General features: G+C 43.0%; 1 protein-coding gene across 3 annotated transcripts in view; it reads right to left on the bottom strand.

Moving 5' to 3' along the window:
* Nucleotides 1–276: 276 nt before the first annotated feature.
* The window catches only part of LOC144103894 (uncharacterized), a 29915-nt gene continuing 11708 nt past the window's right edge, over nucleotides 277–18483 (bottom strand). For 2 of the 3 annotated variants that reach the window (XM_077636600.1, XM_077636601.1), the window contains exons 3-5: nucleotides 13944–14038; nucleotides 5491–11358; nucleotides 277–2730 (exon numbers count right to left, since the gene is read on the bottom strand). In XM_077636600.1, the coding sequence (XP_077492726.1) occupies nucleotides 11316–11358; nucleotides 13944–14038 (138 nt within the window). In that variant the 3' untranslated portion in view covers nucleotides 277–2730; nucleotides 5491–11315. The remainder of the gene's footprint in view (nucleotides 2731–5490; nucleotides 11359–13943; nucleotides 14039–18483) is intronic. The other variant, XM_077636599.1, reaches the window with a different exon arrangement.

Here is an 18483-nt window from a genome sequence, read left to right on the forward strand (position 1 = left end):
TTAAAACAAAATCCCCTATGCTCCTTGCTTTCTGTGGCTGTTGCCTTCTGTCTCTTGACAGCCCTTGGCAGCCTAGTCAGGCATTCCACCCCCAGATAAGGGAAAGAGGGTAGCATGAGCATGCATTTTATAGTCTGATTAAAATCAGACTGGCACATGTGTCCATGCCCAAAGAAATAGCTGCAAAGGTGCAGGCAGCACAAGCATAACTGAGCATGAGCAGCAAAGAATAAGGATGCGAGGCATGTGGAGGACTGCACCATGAACGACATAAAACAGTGGAGACAATGTTTTTTATTTGCAAAGAAACTTATCACTGTTCTTTATTAGAATCGATCTATGCAAGAGTTTTAATGGTTGCTGAAAGAATGAAAGATTTAGTTTCCTCCAAAGCAAGCACTAAAACTAATGCAAGTTGGTCAAATGATTTAGGGAAATCTCCCAAGCTGGAGTAGATTTGTAATGAGAGTGAATTAAGTAATTAGCATCCAGCCAATCGCAGCCTTAACGTTACAAAGAAAAGCTATGCAGCTTCCACAGAAACCTCTTGGTTAAATAAAATTTGTTGGCAGAGCGACCGCTGAAGTAATGCAGTGGTCCCGGGTTTGAATCCCGGACCATGACTAATTATTCTTAGACTATAGGATTTCGTGGAAGCTCCACAGCTTTCCTTTGTAGCCATACGGCTCCGCTTGGGTGGATGTCAAGGAGTAATTACTCCTTTATTACCACAAGTTGGTGTGCGACTGTTAAAGCAATTCCATCAGATAGAATAGCCTTGCTATGAAGAACACCACTGAGTGCGGAAGAGAGCAAAAGAAATTCCGTTGTCGATGCAAGGCACAATGATGTCTGTGGATGCTTGAAGTATAATAATGAAAAAAAAGGATCCATAGCTTTGTGAAGAAGCAGGCTAAGCAAAGAGCTGAACTGCTTTTCAGTTTTAATGCACAATATGTCAAGTGAATTGTACAAATAGCCAGAATGTATTCAACGTTTTATAATGGCAAATGCAGTAAATACTCATGTGCACTAAGCAATTTCATACAATTGACCTAAATTAGGAGCTTGACAATACACTAAAGATTACAATGCTGTTTTTTCTCTGCAGTACAGATTATTTTCTATTTAAATAAGCACAGATCAATTCAGCTTATGTGAATAGATAAGCATTTTTAAGTAACACCAATACAACAAAGATAGCTGGCTCAAAGTGAAATGGTCACAAACAGTTGATTTCCTGACAACCAAAAGAGATTGAAAATGGTGTTGACCTAATAGCCCACACATATAATTTCATTATATCCAGCAAAGACAGTGCTCTAAGGAATCGTGAGGCAAATGCTGGTGAACTTCTTTCGTTAGTGTTTGTTCCAAACATTCCAAACACTGAACTCATGATCCCTGCAAAATATTACAAAACATCTCATTCTGAGGCTGAACACCTATTTGTCCCCACTGGTTCCTGCCACTAACACTGCTTGAATAAACACACAAAAATTGTGACAGGAGCAGATATTCCTGTAGTGTCAATTACAGGGGCAGTGATATAAATAAGCGAATTTAAAATGAGGATCACTTAATATAGCCCACTCAGACCGCAAGATTAAAAAGAAGTGTTGTGCACACTTTGACTCCCCCAAATTTCTTCACTGAGCCAGGCTGACAACTGGAATGAGCCATAAATATTGGGTATCAAGTTTTTCAAGGTCTCCTTTCAACAGGTAGTGATGCCACCCATGTATGCCATGATTTTATATACTCTCAAGCAAGTATACGAGCTCAGCAGGCTCGCAATCCTTGTTCAAGAAATACTTAGTCCGAATTTTAGTGTGTTCTCTAAAGGCACAACAAATGTTATCTGACAAGTCCGTCAAAATGAACACAAACTAAGATATGTAGTTAAATACAGATTAGCCACCAACATCTTCCATAGGGTATTCAGCTAAAACTTCGTTAGCTTGAACACGGGACAGTAGCTAGCAAAACATATTGATAAGGGGTATCATGGAGCACTGCTATTTTTGTGCACTGCATCCTTGTGGTGTTTCAAACCTTCCCTCTGGCAGAATGTCTTTTGGCACAAATCACATTGCAAGGGCTTTTCACCCTTATGGGTTCTAACATGCCTCGCAAGGGCTGAACTATGTGGAAAGACCATGGGGCACAGCTGGCACTGAAACGGCTTTTCACCCATGTGGGTCCGGATGTGTGCCACCAGGTGACTGCTCGATGAAAAGCTGCTACCACAATGGTCACATTGATAAGGACGTTCACCAGTGTGAGTGCGCAGGTGCGCTACCAGGGTAGCCTTTTGTGCAAAGCTGCTACCACACATGTCACAATGATAAGGACGTTCACCAGTGTGAGTGCGCAGGTGTGCTACCAGGGTACCCTTTTGTGTAAAGCTGCTACCGCACTGGTCGCAATGATAAGGGCGTTCACCAGTGTGAGTGTGTAAGTGGCGTTCCAGGTTGAATTTGACAGAAAAGTTCCTTCCGCAGTGCTCACAGTGGTACAGACGTTTGCCGGTATGGACTTGGAGGTGCATCACTAGCTGGGATCTGTGTATGAATCCCTTGCTGCAGTGGGTGCATGCATGCAGGTTCTTTCCTGCGGGTTTGTCCTGGCGGTTCCCTATGCCAGAAGGAGTAGATTCCATGCAATGGCTGAGATGGGAAGAATCTTGGCCAGGAGATGCACCGTGTCCGGTCTGCATGACCACAGAACCTGCGTTTTAAAGGCAGAATACTTTCAGTAAAATACAAGAACAGTCCACAGTTCACTTGGAGCTAAAGATACGAGATGAATGTGCAGGACACTCATCAAAAGCTATGGATGTTTACCAAAAGTTTTAATCAGCAGGTTAGCATTAAGAATTACAGCCTGTAGCAAGACATCCCTACAGTTAATTCTGCATGCAGTTGAAGGGAACAGTTAGGCTGCTGCACACATCATCATTGCCAATAATATATGTCAGCCATTGTAATTCACGAAAATTCACCGCCTTTCACACTTGAAATTGCATTACTGGCATCATGACAGTGTTTCAAGCCCATCCAGATGACCTTAAAAGGGCAAAGATGCCTAACTTCTAGATGGGCACTTTCTTGCTTGTAATGATGCATAAGGCATTGTTATACATGAATTACCACCTGGTGTTCTCTGATGACCACTAAATAATCTATAAAAGTATTTCATTTATTGGCTTAATAGCTGAATCAGCACTCTGGCGTCAAATAGTGGTTATAGATCACGTGAGGTATGAAAAAACTAATATAATTTCGTTTCCATTCGTTTCCATTCTGGCTCTTGAAAAAGGCTGGGTTCAGCCTTATAATTAAAATGATAAAGCAGTGAATATATTGCCATTTTTCCATGCCTCACATGACACAAAACCACACTTTGACATCACAGCCATCGTTCGGCTATTGAAATGAAACATCGTGAGAGAAAAATATAATCATAAATGATTTAGCAGTCTTAGGTGTATACCCCATGGCAATTCATGCGTAGTAGTGCCTTCCACATCATTGTATAGAATAAAAATGCCACCAAAATTAGGTGTCTATACTCCTTTAATAACTAAACGAGTGGCAGTCAGCTATGCTGAGCACGTCGCTATTTTTTACCTTTGTTCGCTCCTTAGACAGTGTCTATGAAGAGGCCAAGGGTAAAGGCTAAAATTTTGATGAGACCATGGCCACTGCACAAGTCTTCACATCAGAGAACAGAATTCACAAGGGTGAAAGTTCGGTCAGTAGTTCAAATATCATACAAAATACCTTCCAGAATATCGAAGCCAAATATCACCATAGTTCGCTGAAATAAATATTCCGTATCCTTCATAGTGATCTTTCAAAGTCAACCTTCAAGAAGAACTTGAGTAGAAAATCTGCAGAACTTAATCTGGAAAGTTTTTGCACATAAAGTACACTATGTGTGCAGTCCCTGATGAATTAATCTGGCAAGTTTTGCACATAAGGTACACTATGTGTGCAGTCCCTGATGAAAGCCTGCATGTGAAAGTCAGATTATATCCACTGACACAAAAGTCAACACACGCCACTGTCATTTTGTGCTACATAAATGAGAATGCAAATATGAAATACAATCTTGTATAGTAGCTGTGCGAGGTTGTGCAAATTCAGTAGGGTGAGCTCATAAAAAAGTGAGACCCAAAGCAAACATTCCTGACTTCCTGTTCTATGTGCACAGAACTATACTTATTCTCATAAAAACTGATGATTGCCTAAATATTCATGCATATTGGATTCAAGTGAATAGCCACTTCACTGACCTGTTTGCTTGCACAATTACTGGCTTCATGGGAAGGACAGTACAAGCCTGCCTTATCAGGCTATGAACTCATAAGTGTCAGTTATGCAATTAATGACACTACACACTGGCACAGCACCATCATGAATTGAAATCCATACATAATGAAAACAGATGTTCAGAACAGCAATCAGTATTTTGAGAAAACTAAAAAGAGTTCCTACATCACAGTAAGCCTCCTACAGCCAAGTATCGCGTTATTAAACACGCCGCAAAACAGAATGAAAGATGTCAGAGTGAGGATAAATGCACACAGCAACAAATACTGTTTTCAATGCAGTGCAGTAATGTTATGTGCATGAGGAAAGAAGGTCAGTCATCTCTGATCAACCACAAGCAATTTTAGTGTACTCTCCAGGTGCGCCAAAAAAATTTTTTTAAACCAGCGAACAGTTACAAATATAACATGTAGAATTCACCACATGATACTGACAGCACAGGTTTTGCATAGCTGCAGTATTTACAAAGCCCCAGCCATCAAACAAAGCAGGAGTGAAAAGTTATGAAGTCAGATAGAATGACATAGGCAAAAATTAGAAGATTTATGGCTGTACAGCACAATAATCAGGACAATAATTGATGTCTCGAACACAGATGTACCAAAAGGGTAATTATTTCAACTCATACAATTCACCTTTGATACTTCTGCTTTGAGTGAAAAAGAGAAAAGGGAACAATATGGCACAAACATAATATGACATAAATGAAAGAATCAAATTGCAGGTTTAAGAGAACAACCATACATTGTCCATTGTAACTGCATTTTGAACTCTGATATATGGTGTGACACATTTTGTTTCCCAATGGCGATCAAGTGATCTTGCTTTGAAACACGCAATAGGGTCTGATTCACCAAATTTAGCCTCTAAAATAAAGCTGCTATATTCTGCTATTTGTATTTTTAATTCAGCATAAATATTTGGAACCAATGAGCTTCCTTTACCAAACAGTGAGCTCCAGCTCCTTAGTTTTTTTCTATCCTCCAAGTCACAAAGTCAATTGACAAAGTGACATGGAACGTCCTACTGACACCGGCACAGACTTTCTTGCATCAATGTGCAACATTTCCCGAAAGTTATGACTGCCCTGAAACACGCCAAATTGACCCATTCTCCTCTGGAATGCCTTCCCCCGACCATTCAGACAACTCACCTCCCCTTCCCTCATTCTCGTGGAGTGCTTGGCTTGCCTTGGATCACTGCAAGACCAACTGGTCCTCGTGTGCCAGGCCTACTCCCTTCTTGGCACTTGATACTGAGTGACCAAATAATGTGATTCTAACACTATTGCTACTACTAAGTGCACATGACAAGAGTACACAGGTCGGAGAGTCTACTTGACCGCTGTGCGCATGAGGTGCTCTGTATGTCCCACAGCTGACATGAGAACCTCACTGAGAGCTCAATGAAAACTGTTCAACCAATGAGCACCATGACTCTAGAGCCAAAAATAAAAAAGAACCTGTTAACCCCAGCACCACAAATAGCTGAAGAGACCCCTATGCAGCCATCTATTATTCCCGTTATTCCCTCTTTTCCAAAACTCATTGTCATTCCTGTGGAAAGAACTATATTGCTTACGAAATAAGTGCAATAAGCAAGATTTCTGCTTTCATGGTGATGCGTATTTTTCTTCTTATTCAGATCCCTGTGCTTCAGACAATTACATCAAAACCATTTCGATTCCATTTTGACCATAGACACAAGGCGCTGAGATCACTGCACATGCAATCTTCTAGGCTATGAGCATGAGCAATGGAGTCATGGAAGCTTGGCAGGCATGGTATGGAACGTTTCTTCTGCTGGAACCTGGTATGCATTGGCTTCTCAATAATGGCCTGCAAAATAATGAAGAACAAAATTGAGTCGCTACAAAAAAAGAAATCCTGCAAGCAGCGGTGCCCGTCTACTTTCATATAAATGACAACGCACAAATCACAAGTGAGAATTCACAAAAACCACATCTGACTCCACATGCTGTCATTTTCTTAATCTGCAAGCACCAAATGCAAAAGGATCTGAACAAGAAAAAAGAAGTGCACCTGGCATCTTGCAGTAAAATATGAGAACAAACTTTCAAACTGATGTTTTCTAACATGTTAAAATGAAATGTCAACTGTGGTATCTTTAGCACAGCTGGTCAGGATAGTTTTCTTGGCACGGCCAGATGGATTCTCACGCACCTAAATTCGCACATACAAATAAATGAAGGTAAGTTCCTGCACAAGTTCGCAGCACTCGGTTACTTTCAAAGGTTCTTTCTCAGGCATGCACTCTTTGTCCTCGTAATACTGGTCCTCAAGCCTGCACTTTGACACACAGCACAGAAGCCCAAGCGGGAGACTCCAAAGTGACAACTTTGTTTATATGCTTTGTGTACTGCGCACGTATATTGCTTGAAAGGCACCACATTCTGTTTATGGCCTGAGTGAGCAATAACCGATACTACTACTGGGTATGTGAATATAGCCTTTCAACAGTAAGACACCCAGAACGTAAGGGCGGGAAGCAGCTTGAAAGGTTCATTCTTGGCAGATTTTAGTCCCTGGCATACGTTGATCTGGAAAGTCAATTAGAGCAAAGACAAAAAAGTAAGAAAAAACTAAACTGCCATTAGCGGAAGTGCCCATGTGTCCTGAACATTTAACAATCATAAATTACCATCTAGGTGTTGATTATAAGAGCAAATTAGTTCACTTCAACAGCCATGGGTAATAATGGTTATCTATAGAGCAGCAGTGCTTATAAGTTAGAGATATGCAGTGGGTACAATGGAATGATTTTTTTACTGGAGAGGGGATACATTTTATCATAGTGTGAAAAAGGCCGCAGGTGACATGGAGGACTTCCATGCTTGAAAGCCTGTTAAAATGCTGCTACCAAGCTCCATAAGCCGCCAGAGTGGACATAAAATTGCGTGGCACATAACGCAGCATTGCCTTTTCGTGCCCGTCAAACTGAACCTGCCCGATTGTATTGAACGCTGCAGCAAACTCACTCCATCATTGGGTGTGTGGTTAAGATCCCAAGAAAAGGCATACATTTGAGAATAAATGAATGTAGAGTTTGTTTAGCCAGCACCTAACAAGATCATTGGGCCGAAATTCTTCACGGACACGTAACTGATTAAGTACTCAGGAGAATATAGAAACAATTTGCTTTTCTTAGCCATGCATTTTAGCAACTCATGTTTACTGCAGGATCACCAGATTATGTCAGCTGAAAAAATTTGTCTGGTATATTTAGATGACGTCGTTGTCTTCGCCTCGAACTTTCAAGAGCATCTCAAAAGACTTCGAACAGTACAAGACGCAATCAAGTCGTCTGGCCTAACCTTGAAAGCAGAGAAATGCCACTTTGCTTACGAAGAGCTGCTGTTTCTAGGCCACATCGTTAGCAAGGAAGGAGTACGCCCAGACCTGCAGAAAACAGCTGCTATTGAACAGTTTCCACCGCCGGCCGATAAGAAAGCAGTGCGCAGATTTCTCGGACTGTGCGCATACTACCGACGATTTGTGAAAAACTTTTCGTGCATCGCCGAGCCCCTGATCCAACTGACGAAGGCAGACGTACCGTTTAAATGGGAAGCGCCGCAAGCAGAAGCCTTCAAGGAACTTCAGCGTCGATTACATTCCCCACCGATCCTTGCGCATTTTGATGAAAACGCCGATACAGAAGTTCATACCAACGCAAGCAGCGTGGGACTAGGCGCCGTCCTCTTTCAAAAAAGCGACAGGCTGGAGAAAGTCATCGCATACGCTAGCCGTTCCCTTTCCAAGGCCGAGGCTAACTATTCGACAACTGAGAAGGAGTGCCTTGCCATCATCTGGGCTACGTCAAAATTCCGCCCCTACCTCTACGGACGGCCGTTCAAGGTGGTCAGCGACCACCACGCGCTTTGCTGGCTTGCCAATTTGAAGGACCCCTCTGGCCGACTCGCTCGATGGAGTCTGCGTCTCCAGGAGTTTGACGTCACTGTCGTTTACAAGTCCGGACGCAAGCACTCTGACGCCGATTGCCTCTCACGAGCCCCTGTAGATGCACCGCCGCCGGACGACGATGAGGATGCCTTCCTGGCACCCATCAGCCCTAGCTCTTTTGCTCAGCAGCAACGCTCGGACCCCCGACCTAAAAGGCCTCATCGAGTACCTGGAAGGCAAGGTTTCTTCACCCCTCGCTTCATTCAAGCGAGGACTGTCTTCCTTCTGTGTGCAGAATGAGGTCCTTGTGAAGAACTTTACAGCGAGCAAAACAGCCTATCTCCTTGTTGTACCTACTTGTCTCCGCGAAGAAGTTCTACAGGCTTCACACGACGAGCCGACAGCTGGACATCTCGGGTTTACTCGCACCCGCCGCCGCATTCAAGACAAGTATTACTGGCCCCGACTGTCTGCCGATGTCGCACACTATGTGAAAACCTGCCGAGGTTGTCAGCGACGAAAGACTCCTCCCACACGACCAGCAGGATTTCTGAGCCCCATTGAACCTCCCTCAAGGCCCTTTCAGCAGATTGGCAAGGACTTGCTTGGCCCTTTTCCAACGTCAACATCTGGAAATAAGTGGATCATCATAGCGACCGACTACCTGACCCGCTATGCCGAGGCGAAAGCCCTACCGAACGAAACAGCAGCAGAAGTCGCCAAATTTTTCGTGGAGTGCATTCTTCTTCGACACGGCGCCCCCGATGTGCTCATCACGGACAGAGGAACAGCATTCACGGCGGAACTAATGCAAGCCATCCTGCGCTACAGCCAAACCAGCCACCGGAGGACAACTGCATACCATCCGCAGACCAACGGACTGACCGAGCGCCTTAACAAAACCATTGCCGATATGCTCGCTATGTATGTCGATGCCGAACAGAAAACCTGGGATGTCATCCTGCCTTACGTCGTCTTCGCCTACAACACCGCAGTGCAGGAGACCACCCAGATGACGCCTTTTAGGCTCGTCCATGGCAGGGAGGCCACGACCACGCTAGTGCCATGCTGCCCAACGTTACAGAAGAAGAGAACGTCGACGTTGCCGCCTACCTTCAACGCGCAGGAGAAGCTCGAAGACTTGCCCGATTATGGATCAAAGATCAGCAGCGCTCCGATGCCAGACGCTAAAACCTACGAAGACGCAATGCGGAATACAAGCGAGGAGACCAAGTCTGGGTGTGGACGCCCATTCGCCGCCGTGGATTGAGTGAAAAGCTTTTGCGCCGCTATTTCGGCCCGTACAAGGTTCTTCGTCGGCTGGGTGAACTAGATTATGAAGTTATCCATGACGCAATGACTGCATCCGCGTACGACCAGAAGTTGTCCATGTAGTCCGCCTGAAGCCGTATTATGCGCGCCAAAGGCCGCTGCGTTTCCATGCTCTATTTTCGCAAGATCCGTTTTTTTTTTCCTCACTAGTCGCATTATTTGTTTTAATGCATCGGGTCAATGCTTCTTTGAGAGGGGAGTAATGCCGCGAATATTTGCAGTGTGTTCGTTTTTCAAATCTGCCGCCACATCACCTTATCGCTTCGTTTGCTACGCAAGACGCGACTAGATTTATCTCGATTGATCGCAGCCAGGCAGAGCTGATTCTACGTTGTTCCAGAATGTTCTAGTAGCTTTGCGCTCTTTATCTTGAAAGTTCGCTATCAGCTTTAAATTGAGCACGGCCGACAGCGGCTGGCATTCTGTTCGACGACTGCCGAGCAAGCTTGTCACTTCGCCGCCGCCGAGTGATTCAGTCCATTTTGGGTGCAAGTCAGCCCAATAAACAGTTCCTTTAGAAGACCCTTTCATCCGTCTTCATCGCTGCTTCGACTGCCGTCACCACTACGTGACAATATGCTTTGTGTACTGAGCACGTATATTGCTTGAAAGGCACCACATTCTGTTTATGGCCTGAGTGAGCAATAACCGATACTACTACTGGGTATGTGAATTTAGCCTTTCAACAGTAAGACACCCAGAACGTAAGGGCGGGAAGCAGCTTGAAAGGTTCATTCTTGGCAGATTTTAGTCCCTGGCATACGTTGATCTGGAAAGTCAATTAGAGCAAAGACAAAAAAGTAAGAAAAAACCAAACTGCCATTAGCGGAAGTGCCCATGTGTCCTGAACATTTAACAATCATAAATTACCATCTAGGTGTTGATTATAAGAGCAAATTAGTTCACTTCAACAGCAATGGGTAATAATGGTTATCTGTGGAGCAGCAGTGCTTATAAGTTAGAGATAGGCATTGGGTACAATGGAATGATTTTCTTACTGGAGAGGGGATACATTTTATCATAGTGTGAAAAAGGCCACAGGTGACAGGGAGGACTTCCATGCTTGAAAGCCTGTTAAAATGCCGCTACCAAGCTCCATAAGCCGCCAGAGTGGACATAAAATTGTGTGGCACATAACGCAGCATTGCCTTTTCGTGCCCGTCAAACTAAACCTGCCCGATTGTATTGAATGCTGCAGCAACCTCACTCCATCATTGGGTGTGTGGTTAAGATCCCAAGAAAAGGCATACATTTGAGAATAAATGAATGTAGAGTCTGTTTTGCTAGCACCTAAGAAGATAATTGGGCCGAAATTCTTCGAGGACACGTAACTGATTAAGTACTCAGGAGAATATAGGAACAATTTGCTTTTCTTAGCCATGTTTTTAGCAACTCCTGTTTACTGGAGGATCAGTAGATTATGTCAGCTGGAAAAAAAACGCAATCAATTCATGTTAACAGAGCCAATCGTAAAAGCAATGAACAGAACTCAAATCCTACCAAAGACAGTAACCGTAACTACGAAGTGGTCCGCAGCAGTATATAGGCACTGCCAAATCTAGACCTCTTGTTTTCTTGTCACAAATTACCCAGAAAGATTCTCATGTGCTTAACTGATAACATAGTCATCATAAATTCAGAGCATAAGACACACAGCTTGAAAGGATATAAGCCTGAGGATATTATCTGCGTAGTTTGGCAGAAGTTGTCCATGCAGGTTGTTCCTCTAACATGAAGCAGGCCGTCTCCGGCTAATATGTTTGATTTGCCTGCAAGATAACAAACAGAAAAGCAGAATGTGCAGAAGGAAAAGCGTCAGTTACACAAAGCAGGGTTTAAACAGCAGCCACTTGTGCATGGGTAAGGCTGAGAATATTTAGTGTGATCAAGAGGCACCATGGCTTCTTAATGTCTCAGCAGCAGCCATCAAAATCCAAGAATACATTTAATCATGCGATAAACCCACGACAGCAGAGAGACGACTCCCTTACATATGAGACCCGTGGAGCGATGCATCTAGAGAACGCTGATGTGAGTTTAGGCGCAGACACCTGGCAAAGGTAAAACTAGGATCCAGCACATCAAGGAAGTACCACAAGCCAGCAGAGTGCAACCTAAATTGCATATCATACATGCTGCAGCTGTTGCCTATTTTATCAGCACAACATGCATTATGCATTTCAAAGCAAAGCTATCATTGTGGATGTCATCTCTGTGACAAATTCAGGACAGTCGATAATATGCAGTCATAGCATAATATGCAGCTCATACCCCAGCAGCAAAGTACCATTAACTGCACATGTTATATACAAAAGTGCTCTCATGACTAAAAGCCTACAAGCTGGAAAAAAAATTTCACTGTATTGCTACTGGACAAAAAACTGGAGCAGACACTTTAGGCCCGCCTTAAGGGTAGGATGCAAGAGGGTTAATGAGTTAAAAAGCATATATGTTGACTTGGTCATTCTTTAGCTTACACTCAGCGTAGTAAGGCTAAATGCGGATGAAGTGCTCTACCACTTTAATTTTAACTTTTCCGGTGTTCTTTGCAGGTAGCTATTTGGATAGCTATAACAAGTTATTATATGAGGAATTGGGCATTCTCAAATTTACATTCATAGATCCCTAGAAGTCCTCGCACTACTCCTGGTGCAATGGCAGAGCTATTAAGCAAGGTGTCACTGCCCTGCTATGGCAAGTGCTGCCATCGGCGCGACTTGGTTTGCATGGGTATCTTAACGCGCGTCCTCTTGCAAACCTGTCATTGTCGGCAGGTTGCTAGCTGCATGTGCGTGCATGTACATACACACGCACACACACAAACTGGGCAGCTTCCCCACAACCCAATGGGTGGTTGGTGGGAAACCAGTGAGCAGTCTGGCACAAAGCAGGTTTCACAACAAAACAGACAGACAAGCACACAACGGCTAAATGCGGGGAATGCCCATTATAAGTGCTAACTTATAACAGACACAAGCATTGTTCAATATGACAGGTAGCACCGCATTTTAAAGTAGATCATTTAGTACAATCAAAGGATATCATGCATGTTTCAATTATGGCTCGCGGATATTAGGACCGGAAAAGAAATTTTAGAGTTGGATGTCATGCGAGCATGCAGAGGAGGATGACCTCCATATACAAAAAAATGCCTAGTGATATGCAGTAACTAGCAGCTGTTTCACCAGCTTTCGATGCAAGCTGCTGGCTACAGCCATCGGGATATGCCTCACCAGCTTCCACAAGTCACCATAGTACAGCGTGAACTGTTTTCAGACATACCGCTACAGATTTCATAAAAGATCACACTTTTCACAGCAACTCGAAAGAACTAACTGTTGCATTTCCGTTGCAATTAAGGACACAGAAGAATGCGTACATGCAAGAACTGCGAATGGTGCGATCCCCACGCACCTGCCGTCTTTTGCTAAAGCACGCCACACGAAAAGAAAGTGTGGAAAGCTTAGTGGCGACCGAGTCAGTGAGATGGTCACAGCTGAAAACACACATACTTAATGAATTTAAATAGGTTGATGTCAGTTCCACGCTTCGAGCCTGTATTGTGTTTGTTTCACAGATGCACGTGCTGAAATAGCTGGCTTAAAAAAATAAGTCCGGCAAGTTTCACTGAAGCAAATTAGTCTGCAATGCGGCTATGCATTTTTCCAGCTTTAGAGGTTAAGGCATGAACAAGGCCGAATCTGTCCTGACTGTGCGGTGGTTAACAAAGACGAACCACATTTTTACTCGCGTACAATGCAAAAGTGACATTCCTCAAGTCACTCGCAATTACACATTCCTGTGAACACATAGATTTCTTTCTGCGAAGCTTTGCTTTCTCATAGATCCATAACACACGAAAATAAATACATAAAGAACCACACTGTGGAACTGGAACAACCGGCGACACATGAATTTTGTGCTAATGTCGATGCAGCTTGTGTCATCATGCAGCTTATGAGCATGGTTGGCATGGGCATGTTTCAATAAAATAAACATTATGAAGACCACATGGAGAACCTTAATTACCTATATCTTATGAAGCAGAATTTCATCTGTGCATAAGGTATGTTGATTGGAAACTGCCTGTCAGTTGTGACCCTGCAACCCAACCGTGAATTGAGTGAAAAATTGAAATTCATCAACTGATACATACTGGGCCATTAATTAATACCATGATTGGCAGCAAAACTTTCATAATTCGGATTTTGAGAAACCAGGAGGAAATGCCCGAACTGCCCAAAGTTCGATGATAAGAAGAGCAAAAGGCACCCGTGTGCTGTACATTTTCATTGCACTTTAAAGATCCCCCAGGTAATCAAAATTATTCCGGAGTCCTCCACTATGGGTTTACCTGCTGTGGTGGCTAAGTGGTTGGTGTGCTGAGCAACTGAGCTGAAGCCCCAGGGTTGGAACCAGAGTGCAGCGGCCACGTTTCGATTGAGGCGCCTGTACAAAAGACAAGCATTGTGTACTGCAACATTGCAGTGTATTTTAGCATGCAACTACAGTGGTGGTTCAAGGTTGATTGGGGAGCGATCCAGTCATTCTGTGATGTAAGTGGATCAAAATTTTATGATCTGGCAAGCGTGACCTCGTAAGTATGCTAGTAAGTGTGTGAGCACTCATTTAACATAATATGTGATGATGAAACAGTTGAAGATTGTGGGGTGTACGCTGGAAACCCTCCATCTTGCATTGCACAGAGTCAGAAGTGATTTTTCTTTTGTCTATTGAGTCTTAAAACAGCGAGCGAGAACTATGACCTTCAGGCCGCTGCTTTGCTTACTAGCACCTTCTTTTATAACGAAATCATGTTCACAGAAATGAAAAACACGTAAACTGCCTTTTATAAAGTCACACAGAGGGCGTCGTGTGTACAGGGTTGGTTTTGTAACTGTGACATGCTTTGGAATCGTTCTTCGAGTACGCAAGGCAGTCTATATTGCAGGACACCAATTTCACTTACTCAAACCTAACTGCAGTTACGGATAAAAATGTACATCATTTACTTGAACCTGAATGAACAACCATTGACATCCCAGTCAATTAGTCCACCTCAGAAGTATGGAAAAGATGATAGCATGAGTGTGCGTTTTATAGTGTCTGATTGAAATCGATCAGACTGACACATGTGCTTGCCCCATGGTGCTGCCCACAAAAAATTACCTGCAAAGGTGCAGACAACACATGCTGCACAACTGTGCGTGAGCTTCGAATAACAGTGCAAAATATTGGAGGGACTACACAATGTGCAACAAATAGAAAAACGATGGTTATCTTTTTTTTTCCAGTTTATCGAGAAGCTTATGATAGTTGGTTAATAGAAGAGATGTACACAAGGGAATGTTTATGTAAAGGCGGTTTTTCGGAGAACAAAAAATTTAAGAATTTTCTCTAAAGCAACAAACAAAACTGCAGTACGGCCAAATGATTTAGGGGAATCCCCCAAGGTAAAGTAGATTCTAATAACGAAGTAATAAGTCATTGCGATCGACACAAGCATAGATTATAGCTAGCAGATCTGCAGAAAAACTGCAGATTCTAGCCTGCCGAGTTCTTCCCATGAAGTTCACCATGTTTTCGGTCCCTGGCGCTCAAGCCTGCATGTGAAAGTCAGATTATACCCACTGAGATGCGTCTACACAAGCCACAGCTCATTTCGTGTTACGTGCATGAAACGGTGAATATAGAACACAATCTCGTACAACAGCTGTAACAGGTCATGTAAATTCAGAAGGGCGAGACTAAAAAAAATGAATTTCAAAGCAAACATTCCTGACTGTTAATTCTATGTGCAGAGGAGAACTACACTTATGCTCAGAAAAAACTGATGATTGGCTAGAAATTCCGACATTCGATTCAAGTAAACGTCCGGTTCACTGCCCTTTTCACTTGCACAATTACTGGCATCATAGGAAGGACAGTAAAAGTCTACCTGTGCAGGATCATCAACTCATGAGAGTAAGTTATGCTTAATAACGCAACACATTGGCACAGCACGCTGAACCTTTTACACTCTTTGCACCGTACATAGAAAAAAAACTTTCAGGCAATGGCTACTGGTAGAAAAGCCCAGATTACAGCTCCCCAGGAATGTTGCCAATTTGCCCTAATGATATAAACCCAGTCAGTAGCAGCACATCTGAAAATGCACACTAATGCGTCTCGAGTGCAGTTACAGCATGCCATATTTACTCACATAAGGCCACCTATAATTTTGGGATGAGAAATCAGGGGAACAGAAAAGAAGACTCCCATGACCAAGTTTCTCAATGCGCTACTTGATGGCAATCAGTATATCAGTGCACTGCTTGGAAGGGTTTAAGGTGACAGGATTTTTCAAAACCATTGACGGCACAGAAGAAGCCAATCTCTGGGAACATGCTGATGAGGGGAGCTCATCAGACAGCAATGAGAGTGGAAGTTGATGATGACAATGAATATTAATAGTGCAAGGGCAGCTTTGGCCAAAGGCCATGGCACAAGGCACTTTCATCTACAAAAGGTAGATTGAAAGATACATTTCCAAGCATTACATCCAGTATAAGGCAGGGGGAAAGTTTGTACAGTGCATCACTGGTGGGTGCTAAGTGGGACTGGGATTCTAACCCGCACCTCCTACATACAGGGCAGATGCTCATATGAGTAGGCCTGCACTGCAGAGAGTGAATGCGGCAAGATATAGTGAATAAAAGTGGAACTGTTCACTATCTGCTGCATTATTATAAGCAGAATTGCAGCAGCAATACATTGCTTTTACGAGCATTTTATAATATGAAGACCTGCCTTGTGCGAGGGCCCCACTCAGGCAAAACTAAAAGAGGACATTGACGTAAGTGAATGCGGTAAAACTCGAGCTGCCATGTGCAATAGTCTGCAGCATCAATAGACCATAGAGTTCTACAGAAACATTGGGCAAGCAATTTTTTTTCAAACAGCTTCACATAGTAAGGAAAAAATTCCAGCATGAAGTTGATTGAAAGTCCATCCCAATGAGCAATGAAACAGCCTTGGACGTCCTGTGGACATTCAGAACATACAGGGAATGTCCATGGCACAGGCAAGAGAGTCTAAATGCCCAGTGGGATACCACCATCATGAATTGAAATTCATACATAATGAAATACACAGATGCTGAAGACCACTCACTATCGCGAGAAAACTAAAACAAAACTTTGTCACAGTACATCCCATACAGATAAACAGTGCCACCTAATAAAAACGGCTCAAAACAAAATGGAAGATGTCAGACTGCGGGCTGCATGCACAAAAGAACGAATCCTGTTCTGACAGAGTCAGTATTGCTATGCGCATGAAGAGAATTCCCATGAATTAGTGACATACTATGTAGAATTCACCACAGAATACCTAGAGCACAATATTTCCAGACCTACCCTCTTCACGAAGCCCCAACCAGCAGATAAAAGAAGAGTGCAAAGTAATGGAGTCACACTGAAAAACATAAGGAAGAATTTGCCCATTCAAGGCTGTACAGCACAAGAATCAAGATTAAAATTGATACGTCAAACACTGACGCACCAAAAAGGTAATTATTTCACGCATGCAACTTTCATCCTCTATATATCACCTTCCAATGAACAACAAAAAAATATAGAATAAGTGAAAGAATGAATCCGGACACTAATGAAGCCCAAGGATGATCACCAGCTGCCTATTTTTTATTTATTCTACAAGTCGCAAAGTCAATTGAAAAATGACTGACACTGGCACAGACTTTCTTCCAACACTATGCAACATCTCCTGACTGTTATAACTGCCCAGAAACACATGCCAATTTCACACATTGCCATCTGTAATGCCCTATGGCTATTAAACCTCTTCACCTCCCCTCTCCACCTCTTTTTTTCATGGAGTGCCTGGCTTGCCTTGGATAGCTAGCAGACCAACTGACCCTTGTGCGCCAAGCCTACTTTGTTCTTGGTGCTTGATTTTTAGTGACCAAATAATGCGATTCCAATACTACTACTACTAAGTGCACAACACAAGAATACACAGGTCGGAAGCTCCACTTGATGGCTGTGCATGTCAGGTGTTCTGTATGTACCACAACTGAAATGGGAACCTCACTGAGAGCTCAATGAAAACTGTTCACCCAACGTACAACAATGATTGCTGCTCCAAGATACTTGAGCCAAAAAGAAAGAAAGAACCTCGTGCCTCCTTAGCATCAGCAATTCCTGAAGGCACAGCTATGCAGTCATCCATTATTCCCTCTCTTTTCCAAAACCTGTTGTCAATTTTATGGAAAGATTTATATTGCTTATGAAACAAGTTCTATACACAAAATTTCTGCTTTCAGGGCAGTGCCCATTTTCTTTATCATTTAGATCAAGCAACTACATCAAAACCATTTCGATCCCACTTTGTACAGACACTGCACTGAGATCACTGCACATGCAATCTTCTAGGCTATGAGCATGAAGCAATAGGGTCATGGAAGGTTGACAGGTGTGGTATTTGAGGTTTCTTCCTCTGGAATCTTGTATGCCTAGGGTTTTTAATAATGGCCTGAAAAATAAAAAATTACAAAGGAGAGTCACTGCAAAAAAAAAAAAAAATCCCACAAGCAGCGGTGGCTGTCTGCTTTTGTATAAATGACAATGCATAGAGAAGTGAGAACTCATAAAAACCACATCCGACTGCAGATTCTGTCATTTTACTTCTGCAGGAACAAAACGTGAAAGGATCTGGACAGGAGAGAAAGAAGTGCAAATCGCATTCTCTAGTGAAATATGAGAATGAATCTTTGAAACTGACGTTTTCTACCAGCTAAAATGCAATGTCAATTGTGATATTTTTAGCACAGATGGCCTGGATAGTTCTCCTGACACAGCCAGATGGATTTTTATGCGCCTAACTTTGTACATGCA

Source organism: Amblyomma americanum, chromosome 9, assembly GCF_052857255.1.
Source record: "Amblyomma americanum isolate KBUSLIRL-KWMA chromosome 9, ASM5285725v1, whole genome shotgun sequence".
In the NCBI taxonomy this organism is placed as follows: domain Eukaryota; kingdom Metazoa; phylum Arthropoda; class Arachnida; order Ixodida; family Ixodidae; genus Amblyomma; species Amblyomma americanum.